The sequence below is a fragment of the Biomphalaria glabrata genome, chromosome 10 (assembly GCF_947242115.1).
Source record: "Biomphalaria glabrata chromosome 10, xgBioGlab47.1, whole genome shotgun sequence".
Lineage (NCBI taxonomy): Eukaryota > Metazoa > Mollusca > Gastropoda > Planorbidae > Biomphalaria > Biomphalaria glabrata.
This window is the reverse complement of record NC_074720.1, coordinates 34,020,688-34,034,606: the sequence shown is the minus strand read 5'-3', so window position 1 is coordinate 34,034,606 and position 13,919 is coordinate 34,020,688. Positions and strand designations below refer to the sequence as shown.

The 13,919-nt window shown below is 36.7% G+C and overlaps 1 protein-coding gene across 2 annotated transcripts in view; it reads left to right on the top strand.

Moving 5' to 3' along the window:
- LOC106055228 (paired box protein Pax-6-like) overlaps positions 1–5,969 on the top strand; it is a 111,370-nt gene extending 105,401 nt beyond the window's left edge. For both annotated transcript variants that reach the window (XM_056044551.1, XM_056044552.1), the window contains exons 10-12: positions 1–104; positions 690–815; positions 1,380–5,969. In XM_056044551.1, the coding sequence (XP_055900526.1) occupies positions 1–104; positions 690–815; positions 1,380–1,501 (352 nt within the window). In that variant the 3' untranslated portion in view covers positions 1,502–5,969. The remainder of the gene's footprint in view (positions 105–689; positions 816–1,379) is intronic.
- The last annotated feature ends 7,950 nt before the right edge of the window (positions 5,970–13,919 follow it).

Here is a 13,919-nt window from a genome sequence, read left to right as displayed (position 1 = left end):
CTCGATGCCATCCATGTCTGGCTACTCACTGTCCAATAACATCCCACCGAACCCTGCCTGCATTCAGTCCTCGGCACCTTCGTCGTACTCTTGTATGATACCTGGTGAGTGATGAATGACTCTTGGTCACACTTGAATGATACTCGAATATCTCTTGGCACTCGTTAGTGTGTATGTGTGTATCTGTTTGTCTGCCTCTCTCTCTCTCTCTTTCTTAGTCCTGGCACAGAATCCATACAAAGTGTCACATCTTTGTAAAGTGTTTGTTGCATTGAATTGAGGTCACAAACTTCCTAATTGAACACTATTGTTAATCTTTCATTCTTTAGCTGTCACTGGGAACACATAATCTTTGGGTGAACACAATCACTGGGTAAATACAATCAGTGGGTATAAACAATCACTGGACACTCAATCATTGGGTACATATAATCACTACACATACTTAATCATTGGGTACATACAATCACTGGACACACTCAATCATTTGGTACATACAATCACTGTGCACTCTCAATCAATAGGCACATACAATCATTGGACACACTCAATCTTAAAGGCACACTCTTGTTGGGCACGTGTCAAGTAATCGACATTTCTGGTTTAAATAACTGTGTTTAAATAATTTGACACAATTTGATGAATTCTGTATTTGAAATTAGAATGTAATTTTTTTTTTCTTCTGTCAGATTACAACCACCGAGCGTACGATCATCCTCTGTCTCTCGGCAACTACGGCCGACCGCCCTGCGGCCCTACAGTTGGCATGCACCAGAACCATATGACACAACCCCCACACAATTCTGTCTCTACAGGTAAGCTTTGATAAATTGCATTTCCATTAAGGTGATAAAGCGGTGTAGATAAGTAGAAGACAGACAGACTGACAGACAGATAGATAGAAAGAGAGAGAGAGAGAGAGGGAGAGAGAGAGAGAGAGATTGAAAAAGAGAAACATTCCTAATGGGTTCTCTTCAGGTCAGATTCAATGAACCTCATTCACCAAAAACGAACGGTCACATCATGATATTGATAAAACAACGGAATAAAAAGTGTCACGTGATAACCATAGTTGATTAAAATTAGATCGTAATTTGTAAAGAAAATATAGAGAATCAAGTGGTTCAATGTTGGTTTTTTACGATTGGTGAATGACGTTCATTAACAACAGTAAATTTAAGCTCATTGACTTAGAATCGAAGTATGTTACTGTTTAGCCAGTTCATGGGGATTTGGGTTTTGGGACCAAGTGAAAAAGCATATAATGTTACGAGTCACCTCGTCATCAAGAAAGGTTTAATATCTATAAGCTTACCCTATGACTTATATTTTATTTTGGGGTTTGATTCTGACACCATTTTTCTATTCTTATTTCCCAGGTCTGATCTCCCCCGGCGTGTCTGTGCCCATCCAAGTACCAGGCGGGGCGCAGGACATGGGGGCCCACCACCACCACCACATGGGAGCTATGACGTCGCAGTACTGGCCAAGACTTCAATGACGCCAGGGCGAGATGTGGGGTCTGACGTAGAGAGACCCCTCTCTCCCTTCCTGCTTCAGGATCGTCTTTGCTTTCTTAAATAAACTGGATGTAACACCAGCACGACGCAACTTGTGGCCGAGAACGTAGTCATTACGTTACAAGGCAAAGACATCTTGTGTATTCGCCCGCGCTACGGTCATTCTCATGACCCCCAGTGTCTGCATATATTAATACTTTATTTAAAAAGTCCTATGCTTGAGATAATAATTGAAATGAAATCTTTAGTTTTATTTAATTTCGTCATTAAACTGCCCTACAGCTAAACAGCATACAATTTCAAAATTGTAAAAAAAAAAAGTAAAAACAATAACAAAAAAAAAAAGATCAACAATGAAAATTGTGTTTTTTGTGCGAACGTTGGGCACAAGTCGTCTGTCACAGGAAATATGTTAATAAGATGACGTCATCTTTGACTACATGTGTCTTGTATCTTAATAGAGCTCAATAAATGGGAATTTAAAGGCGGAAACTGCACCTTGACCTACACAACATCGTAAGACTGCAGAAGCTGACGTCACACTAAAGGCTCATCACTTGCGAGCTTTGTCGTGTTTTGCTTCTGCAACGTGACGAGGTTCTTCAGTTGAATCAAACGCTTGGTGAGGATTGGATGAATTTTGCTCTAATCTGGACCAGTTCAGCTTCACTTGATTCTATTACATTACTCGTAGGAACATTCAGAATTAAGTCTCAAAGACACTCAAAGTAATGAGTAGGGCGTTTCTTTACTCTTTCTAAACAAAATCACGTTTTCAAATTTTTGAAAAATGTGAATGTGTAAATTCTGCTTTTCATAATGAGAATTCGGCTATTTATTATATAGAACTTCTTATTGTAAACGAGAGGATGTGTATTTAGAATCTTTGTGGACGTTCGTTTCGATTTTCTTTGGAGTGTGCTTGAAAGAGCGAGAAAGATTTACACTTCTGAACTCATAGAGAGACGCTTACTGAAATTGCAGTCCTAAAGAGCAAATCACCAGCCACTTTGGATATAAGGAAACAAGACTAGCTCACTAAAGAGCAACTAACCAGCTCCTTTGGACATAAGGAAACAAGACTAGCTCACTAAAGAGCAACTCACCAGCTACTTTGGACATAAGGAAACAAGACTAGCTCACTAAAGAGCAACTCACCAGCAGACTTTGGACATTAGGAAACAAGACTAGCTCACTAAAGAGCAACTCACCAGCAGACTTTGGACATTAGGAAACAAGACTAGCTCACTAAAGAGCAACTCACCAGCAGACTTTGGACATTAGGAAACAAGACTAGCTCACTAAAGAGCAACTCACCAGCTACTTTGGACATAAGGAAACATGACTAGCTCACTAAAGAGCAACTCACCAGCTACTTTGGACATAAGGAAACATGACTAGCTCACTAAAGAGCAAGGAACCACTGTGTTGTTTAAAAAGTGTACAGATCTAGTACTAGGAACAAATGTGTTATTTAAAAAGTGTACAGATCTTGTACATTAACTTTTGTTGCCCTTGTGGCAGCTACAGACATTCGCTTTGATAAAAGCACAGATGAACATGTTCTTCGAAGAGTTCCATGGAGGAACACAACAATCTTTTCAAGCGAAGCTCTGTACTCCACGTCAAAGTGGTTCCTTGAACTCGCAGACGTTTAACAACCAGGTATCCTAAGAGCTAACTCTCTTTAACTCTCTTTAAGTTGCAAATGAGAAAGAGGCTGAAAAGTATCTTCTTAGCTGTGTTTATGGTAAAAATTATCAGAAAACTCTTCGACATTTTGTTCTCATATTGTGTGACTGTTTCATTTTAGTTTCAGTTTCAGGTTCTGCATGCCAATGTACTACTGAGTGTAAAAACGTCAACTGATTGATGTGTGTACTGTTGATTGGTTGTTTTCCTCTTTATTTGTTTGAAACCACTCTGATAAACTTAACTGTTTAATTATGGCCAGCAATCATCAATGATATTTTCATTGTATAGATTCTTTAGCTTAATGAAATAACGTGGCAATAATGTACTTGTGTATGGTTGAAAGATTAACAGAGAGAGAGAGGGAGAGATTGTAAATAGTAAACAAAGAGGTGTATGGACCAAAACATAGACGAGACGCAGTGTACGATGGTAAAAGATTGAAAAGTGAATGGATCTCAGTTCCATTGTGCTATCAGATTGCAGTGTTTGGCAAATAAGATCAAATGCTTTGAACATTAGACAATAGGTTACTAATTATTACAATTGTGTGTGCAATGCTCATAAAATTTATCAATTGTATATTTTTAAAAAGTTCACCAAAATGTACGATTAAGTCAGTATTTTGGTTTTCTTTGAAATAAGTAATTGTTGTATCTGATATTGTTTCATTAAATGACTGAAATAACAATATAGATATTTCAAAGTTTGGGATATTACGCTATTATATTGTGAAATATTTTATAATTATGTAGAATTGTACGTCGTTACAAGTACATACGTGTAATTTCCTGAGTGTAGTTTTCTTTTATAGATGTAATTTTGCTCTCAATCTTTGAGATTGTTGGTTTTAAAGAGATTTTAAAAATTTGTTTATAATTTATTATAAAACTCATTATTGTTTTATTATCTGGATGACTTAATGACTGTCACTTCAGATAGTGCAGACCTTTTAAACTGTTTGGCTAATGTCTTGCCTTTGCTGACATGGTTGATTGACTCCAGGCATTGGACGAGAAAAAAAACAACTAGAAAATAAATTTTTATTTTAATTATCAGTTTAATCTGGCTTCTACTTTAGAAAGATGCTAACGAAATTTAAAAAAAAAAGTGATGTCCGACATTTTTCAGAAAAGGAGCGTTTAAATTTCAGCCACATGTGCCTCGGCATCACCTTTAATGTGGTCAGACATTGGCTGGGACGGAGGGACACATCGGGACTCCGGCCGGATATGGCCCGCTGGGGATTACTGTATAGCGTAAACTAAAACATGTAACTTTGTCTGTCATTGTTCACAGACAGTTGTCTGTCTTGGAAGTAAACTTATAATAGAGATCTTTATGAAGTAGATCTGTCTTGGAAATAAACTTATGTAGATCTATATCAAATAGATTTGTCTAGGAAATAAACCTGATATAGATCTAGATCATGTAGATCTGTCTTGGAAACAAATTGACTGCAAATTGCCTTTTAACGCTACATATATAGCCAAATGCAACTCAATAAAGAAAATTGTTGAAAGTTTAACTCTATAGCTACTAACAACTACAAGATGATGTACCCTTGAACTCACGTTTTTCTTGGTGCTAGTTTTAAAAGAGTTAATAATGCTCAAAAGATCTGTCTACTTATGAGTGCATGCTCTGAGATATATATAGTATAAATTTAGAGTCAATATGGTGCACACAGAGGTTGTGTTAATTTACATTCATTCTGATCAAATAGGTGCGTAACATAGTGTCGAATAAAGAAGAGGTTCTATATTCGAAGCCAAATATTTTCATATTAATTCAACTTCTGTCTGGACAGAATTTTTCATATTTTTATCGATAGCCTTCTAACTGCACTGTTGAGTGGTCTTTTAGTCTGCTAAGCATGAGCTCTTTTGAGTCAAATAACTATGTCAAGTTACTTTTTTTTTTTTTTAAAGTCAAGACATTTAGAAATGAATTATGAACAAGTACTATCACAAAGTACAGTACGTATTTTATTGTCCTCTTATATGGTTTGTATGTCTTCAGTAACTTAATATCCATCAAGAGAACGCTGTAACGTTTGGAGTCTCGCAATTTGATCTTTCTATTCCGAGGCTAGTGGGATTGGTAATATGTCAAAATTTAAGAAATTGAAATATTCAAAATTCGCAGACCAGGAATGAATATGTTCTTTAGGCTGTTAAGACCTCGAGTTGATCACACGAGGTTAGGCGGTACAACACACTAATTAATCTAGTAACTAGATTTATTGATGCAAATTATATCAACACATCCGAATAACGACCGTGAGTCAGTATACTAAACATATATGAGAGTCTGACGTTACTATAAGTATTCATTTGTATATTCTGCCTTTTAAAATCAACATAAATTATATTATTTGCCGTTGTTTGTTTTTTAATAAAATATTTCTTTATGTCATTTTGTCTAATTTATGATTTATTGCATTGATTGGAAATGAGCGAATATTTGAAATTTTTTAAATTATATATATATGTATATGATAAATATAAAAAAAATAATTAAAAATTGGTTTATACATGTTTACATTCGATTGCGATTTTTTTCCCCAAAGCATTTAACACGCAAACTTTATATTTCCCACTCAATAACATATTTAAGTTGTATGCTGGGTATTATGTTTCTGTTATGATGTACAAACATATGTGTGTGTTTGTGAATGTGCTGCTTGCATGTTTTGTTTGGGTGGTCAGAAATACAATCATTCAAGTGAAACAAAAGTTTGAACAATAAACACATTTTAACAAATAGTTCCTTGACATATGTTTTTTTTTGTTTGTATGTTTGTTCCCTTGTCTCTTTGTTCCTTTATATTTTTTGATCCATTTGTCGCTGTGTTTCTTTGTTAATTTGTATTTGTTTATTATTTCCGTTGCCTCCTTTATTTGTTTGTTCCTTTGTTTGTTCCTTTTATTTTTATTCCTTTGTTTCTTTGTTCGTTTGTTTCTTTGTTCATTTGTTTGTTTGTTTTTTTGTTTATCCCCTAGTCTCTTTGTTCCTTTGTGTTAATTTTTGTTCCTTTACTTGTTCCATTAATCTTTGTTCCTTTGTTTGTTTGTTCCTTTATTTATTTGTTCCTTTGTCTCTTTGTACCTTATCATGTAGAGTTATAAGGACTCTTTGTATTCTATATATATATAAAGCGATAAAGCCCTTGGCTTCTTGTCCGTGGGTCCCGGATTCGAATCCTGGTGAAGATTGTATATAATCTACTCAAAGAACAAGAGCTCTTTTGACTGGCATGTCTCATGACCAGGTTAATACTGGTATATATTGATAGAGTGGAACAGGTCGGTTTCGTTTAACAACCACATGAGCCATGCAGTTCAATAGATCTATGACAGTTGCATTTAAGACAAGAATGATATCCCACTTTAATGGGAGGTACTCCATGGGTTGTAGCGCCACTGGGCTGGAGAGATGGATAGAAATCACACACACACAATAAACACACGCTATTAACTCAGAATAAAAATTCTTTCAAGATTCACCAAAGTAAACTTAACATGAAACTTTAAACTTATTTTCCTCCCTTGTATTTATATCCTCTTAAAAATTGGTTTCTCCTATAGACAGAGATCACTGTTTATGTTTAACTCCCTTGGTTATTGGAGATTCTATTGTTGCTCGAAGTCTAAACCTGTGGTTATTTTTCTACAATTCAAAATGACACTTATATTAGGTGACACAAACTTAACACCAAAGTGCTTCCACATTCAGCTTCATGCTTACGCCGCTTCTGAACCGCCTTTAGACTTGTCAAGCAGTTCGACTCTGAATAGGAAGCAGCTCAGAAATTCTTTGCATCTCTTCTACCAGACAACAAACTTTCCCAGTGTATTTTAAAAAATATTTTATTTTCAACCATATCACAATGCATTCATCTATAAGACAAGAACAAAATAGTAAATTTACCTATTGTTTCCAATCAATATGATGCCATCAGTTTTCCTGATTGTTACAGAACTATTGATGTCTGAATTAAAAAAAAAATCGTATTACCAATTGGAGAATTCAAACATTTAAAAAAAAAATATTGACATTAATGTTATATTTAGGAAGTAAAATAATTATTATTAACCTTCACCTTAGTCTGTTGAGTCGTTGGGGCACCACACATGATCAGTTAACCATCTTTCGCCATTTCTCTCTGTTTTTGCTTTAGGATTGCATTCTGTGACAGGCCCGTCCGTTTTTATGTTGTCTTCCCATCGATATCTCTGTCTGTCTTTTCTTCTCCCTGGTACCAGCGCTTTTTTTTTTTTTTTGTGACTTACGCACCGGTACGGCGTACCGGTACCTTTTTCATTGGGGGAGAAAATATGACTTTTCTTGTATTTTAACGTTTATTATTAATCATTTATTAAAAGTGAGGAAATCCATCACTGAGTACCGGCACCTATTTTTTTTTGTGTGACGGTACGCACCGGTACGGCGTACCGGCACCTTTTTCATTAGGGGAGAAAATATGACTTTTCTTGTATTTTAACGTTTATTATTAATCGTTTATTAAAAGTGAGGTAATCCATTACTGAGTAGGGCACCTATTTTTTGTTTTTTACACACAAAAAAAAAGCACTGCCTTGTACTATTCCCTAAAGAAAGGTATTTGCTATTCCCGAGGACCTTGTGATATGGTCATAAGTTTTATGGATTTTTTTTGTTTTTTTTTACAGCTGTTAGCTGGTCATCGTGTGTTCCAATTGCTGCTGTGAGTCTGTTTATAAAAAAAAAATAGTCTGTTATTATATTTACTGTTGGTTTAACAATATAAGAGGACAGGGAGAGAGAAAAGGGGGGGGGGTAAAGGCACCGAATGGACGACATAAAAATGAGATAGCTACGCCCCTGGACACAGGTAGACGAAACACACAGATACATGTCTTCCACTTCCACAAGAGCCAGGGGAGGAGGCAATCCATTTGTTGCCTAACTAGCTGACAGGTGTGAGCCGGGACAAGGTGAGTGGTCATGTTTTAACACCGGGGCTTCGCCATTAGTCAGAAGTGTCACTTCTGGTTTACCCAAGTCAAGTGTCGCGAGACATTTCTTGTCTTCGTCTGCTGACACACTGTCTACACACGTTCTACACATTAGTGTTACACTGGCGAACACATAACCACCAAGTCGTTCTGGAATACCTTCTCCATTCCCCCTTCCCACGTGAGACCCGGGGGGGGGGGCGGTTTTGCTCTTTGCAATTGCTGTTTAAAAGCTTCACATTTTGTGAGCAGTTTCCATCACCATAACCAGCTTATGGAATGAACGGACAATTCAGGTTCCGAATGTCCCGCCTATTTTTTTTTTCATCGTAACGAAAACAAACAAACCAAAAAAAAAAAAAAAAAAGAAGGCGACAGAAAATGAAGTCAAGAAAAAGGGAAATAGATAATGTTGTGGCCCGTGAATGGATGGGTCAAAGCACTACAAATAATTCACAAGTAAGGAGAAAAAAATATAAGATTAAGAATGAGCTTCATCAATGTTTGGAGATTGATAAGAACAATTAGAAAGAAAGCCTTACTAGAGAAATGTAAACGTTTTTAACATTAACATTTGCCTCTAATGAGACCTACTATTCATTTTGAGTAATTTTTTTTTCTGCCCTCAGTCTGTTGATCGATTGCAAATCAAAGTTATACATCTCCAGAATAGAGTTTCCATTTGCAGTATTATGTTTACCTAGAATTACCCAACGGCTACGCCCGTTGATGTGTTTCAATATAACAATGGACCTCCCCCTTCTTTTCTTTTTTCGTACATATAACTTGGACCTGCCCGTAAATTCGAGAATCACTTTTCTTTACCCCCTCAATTCTCCGTCCTAGCAAATAGTCCTTATTTACACCGACTTTTATGTTTTTCAGTTCTGGACCTAATTTTCTTATTTCACGCTTGCAAATGCTGACACAATACTTTGGGTGTACACCCATAACAACATACCAATAAATAATAGCACAAGTATGCATTTCCCGCTGGCCGAATCAAAAACACCGTGCGTCCAAGAAGCTGTCAAGGGTTCAATACCAGGTTTAAACCAAATATGTTTTAAAATATTTTTTTTTATAAATTATTTTATTATATTTTAAGTTTAATAAATGGAGGTATTCTCTTTTTTAAAAAATGTTTTTTTTAAATGTTTTGTTTTGTTTGTTATCAACTTGGCGGGAGTGACTCTTTATTTTATTAACTCCTCCCTCAACACAAATAATAATACAGTTATACCTACATTTCATTTTGTTTTTAAACAATTTTTACACAGAAAAACACGTATTCAGGGCGCCGTGGCCGAGTTGTTAAGCGCCTGGTTTCCGAACCTGAGGTCCTGGGTTCGAATCTTAGAGAAGCCTGGGATTTTCAATTTCGAGATTTTTTGGGCACCACTGAGTCCACCCAACTCTAATGGGTACCTGACTTAAGTTGTGAAAGGTAAAGGCGTTTGGTAGTTGTTCTAGCCACATGAAACCCTGCCCAATAGCCCTTGGCCAGAGAAATTGATGACTTAAACATTATCTGCCCCACGGTCTGAAAGGGAAACTTTACTTTTAAACATTTATTCTGTCATATGACAGAAAAAAGATTGTTTTATACACTGTCTACAAAAGTAAGTTTCCTGCCAAGGAGAAATTCACGCTGAGAAAGAGCTCAAATAGTCCTTAAAAACGGAACAAAGTTTAATCTTGTACTTTTTGATATGTCGGCTGTAAAAAAAAAAAAACATATTGGGTCGAAATTGTTAATAAATAAAAGCGTTTCTGGTAAATTAAATAAATGCGGTGTCGATCATGCAACTCTCTTAATTGTCTTACATCCAAGGTCAGTGATAACAGATTACATTTTCGTGTTTTTTGTGTCTAAATGGGAGAATCAATAAGAGGTGAAAGAAGATCAATTAAAAAATTAGGTTCTCTTGATTAAAATAAATAATACAGCATATCAGAGTAGAAGACTGGACAAGCTCCACGCTCACAGTGCAAGGCGAGACATGGCTAGAACGTTGTAAGTCGTTCCTCTTCGTTTGCTTTTCACTTTCAATCACATTAATTGTGATATATATCGTTTATAGAGGAATTTTATTAAGTCCGAAGATTAAAGGACGAGTGCTGTAATCCACATGTAAACGTAGACCCAATTGTGACCTACTTTTTTTGTCACACGGATGCAGACAAAGTCGTTGTTCACCACCGGGGGTTCATTGAAAATCACTTTACGGCGCTTGCACCTGTTTTCTGCAAGGGTTTTTCTTTGTGTCTCTGATATATTAGAGAATGTATATTGCTTAATTTTTTAAAATGTGCTTATAGGTTGTGTCCCCTTCTTTAATGCGTAGCTCGTGTTAAGTCCTACTATCTATGTCATTGTAATACACCTGGATGATAGATAGACGTAGATTCTATTATAACCTTTGGGTGTTTACGTCTGGTGGTGGTGAGGGGGTATGGAAATGTGTGTGCGTATGTGTGTGTAATCCTGTAAAGCTCTGGAAACAATCCTTTTAACTTATATAAATCCTGTGGCTCGCAGTCTGTGCTGAATGCCTTTAATTACCTCCAGATTAGAATGAGTCTTTGATGTTTTTTTTTTGTGTTGGTTCTTTTCTTTCTAAAACGCCAATATTTCAAGACTTTTCTAAATTCAATTCTAGGGTCGCATTCATCTTTATAAAACACATGTACCACGAACGTATATTTGTCTTCAAAACGATACCCCAGGAGGGGCAGATAACAATAGGAGATTTACACTAAGCATTGTAAACCAATCCAAAGAAGTCGCATGGGAGCTAATTTACATAGATTCATAGTTGGTCCTCACAAAGTTATAGCCCCTTTAACTCGTCGATACAATAAAGCTTATTTTGATATTTCATTGGAACAGGGGAGTTAATGGAGTAGGACACATGACCAGGAAAATAGTGTCCATACATCGCCACGTTTATAGAATACCTCTTCCTTGGTTAGTTATACTCTTCTGTTATTCCCGCATCATCTATCCAAGACTGAATTGTCTGTATTCTGAATGTACTTTTCATTCACGCGCCAGTGATGTCACGCTGCTTCAAATGACAGAAGGCTACCAACGTATCCCAGAAGTTATGGACGAAGGGGGCACCTCCCCTTTCTTTTTTTTTTCTCTTCTTTCGCTCTAAGCGATTCTCCGGTAGCACTGGCCCATGAACGGGGCCCCCAGCAGGAGGCCCCATCACGCCATGGTACGTTGTAGAACGCGGACTCAGATATTTATGTATTATTTAGATCCACGACGGAAGAAGCTGGGGTAAGGACCGCGTGCTTTATAGCAAACTGTACCGGATACCTCCAGTGCCCGCTTACACAAGAAAGACGCCCCCGTGAGCTTTTCATTAGGTAGGAACGATAGTGGTGGGGGGGGGGGGGATTTTGGAACTTCGTATCTTTTTTTTAAAAACTTTTCTTCATTTATAAGTGATCTGTCTCATAATATCCTAGAGGTTCTTATAGAAATGTGTCAGAGCAGAGAGGATAAATATTGGAGGGGAGGGAGAGGGTAAGTGAGAGAAAGAGAGGGATTGAGAGGGAGAGAGTGAGGGAGAGAAAGAGAGGGATTGAGATAAATAAAAGAAAGAAGAGTGGGAACTATTTGACTGATTTAAAGAAAAAAAAATCTATGAATTATGAATAGATAAATTTAAATTATTCCATGACAGAAAAAAAAAATGTAAGAAAACTTTGACTTTTAATAAACCAATGAATTGTTTGCAATTTAAAATGTACTTTAATGTCCCCCCCCCCCCCCCAGCTCCTAGGACTAAACATACACACTCCACAATACTAGCCCAAATTGAAGCCATCAGATAAAAATAGTGTAGATAAAATGTATAACAGGAACCTATTTCTCTACCGCCATACCAACATAATATAGAGAGAACGTATTGATACATCTTATGCCTTGTTAAAATATATAGCCAGTAATATAGACTTAAAAAAAAGAAATTAGTTGATGGCATTTAATATGTGTACAATAGATATCATGCAAATATTTTTGAGCATTTAGACTTTAAAAAAAAGAAATTAGTTGATGGCATCAACCTAAGAGAAAGAAGTTAGCAGTTATTAAGAAATTGATGGTACTTTGCAGTTTCAATTACTTTGACTCCAGGTCCCCTCGCACTGGAGAGCCAGAGAATTTGTTTACTGTTTCGACATGTTTGGGAGCCACATCCTCTTGACTTGCGTGGTGCACATTGTGCACAATAGCAGGTGTTGTTTTTTTTCACAATAAGGAAATAGTATCAATAGATATGTAGTTTTATGGTGATAATAATGTTGATGATACTGTTGTAGATTGAGAAATAGTCCCTATGACATTTATGTTATTTATAGATTTTCTAGACAAGAAGATACGCTTCATACTACATTCAACTTGATCCGACATTGGTAACGTAGATACAAGATTCCACCCAGTCAGACTGAGATAGTGAGTTGATAACAGCTTTGTAAATAGATTATTGTTTTAGTTTTTTCGTACAAGATGAAGGCCTCTTGGCCTAAACTCTCTGTGTTTTTATTATGGTCTAGCAAGTTTTCAGGCATTTAGGTCTTTTGTATTTTTTTTTTTACTTTTCTGTCGGCCTAGGACTCATAGTTGATGTCAGGAATTAACAGAATGCCGAAGTAAGTGTACATTAACACTTAGTTTGGTGTCAGAAGCTAACAGAATGCCGAAGTAAATGTAGGTGAACAGAATGCCGAAGTAAGTGTACATTAACACTTTGTTTGGTGTCAGAAGCTAACAGAATGCCGAAGTAAATGTAGTTGAACAGAATGTCAAAGTAAGTGTACATTAACACTTAGTTTGGTGTCAGAAGCTAACAGAATGCCGAAGTAAATGTAGGTGAACAGAATGCCGAAGTAAGTGTACATTAACACTTAGTTTGGTGTCAGAAGCTAACAGAATGCCGAAGTAAATGTAGGTGAACAGAATGCCGAAGTAAGTGTACATTAACACTTAGTTTGGTGTCAGAAGCTAACAGAATGCCGAAGCAAATGTAGGTAAAATAAAATGTCCCCTCCGTCTCCCATTGCTTAAAATTCCTCATCACTAATGACCTATTCTCTTCAATATTCTCTTCAATATTTTCTTCAAAATGTTTCACCTTCATCAGTTGGCCAACTTTTTTAAGCTTGGGTGCGTCCCACTTAATGGCGGCCATCCGCTCTTCTCAATGTTGGAGTTTGAACAAGCTCCTGGTACATCTCTCAGATTCTAAACCTGGTTCACGTCAGGAGAACTAAAAAAGTTTATTCATAAACAAATCTTTTGTTAGCACATTCAAATGTTGTCGCCCCTCTCTCTCCCCTTCCAAAACCTGAAACTGAATGTGACAAAAAAAAAAAAGACAAAAATATGGCTTTGTGAATACATTTCCGAAACACTTTGAGATTAAAGAAAAGGCTAAAAAAAAACCGGGGGGAGAGTGGAGGGGTATTAAATCGAACATCGGAACAATATCGTCCCCCCTACTCCTTTTTTTTTTTTTGTCAACGAGGGCGCAGCCAACATATGCCTCCTCCGACACCTCCTCTTGAAGGAGAGAGAGACGGAGCGCTTAAAGCTTAGTGCTGCTCGGAGAGTTGTATAAATGAAAACAACAAAGTTACAGTACAGAAACGAGGCCCCCCCCTCCATATCACCCCCCCCCTTTCCAAATCT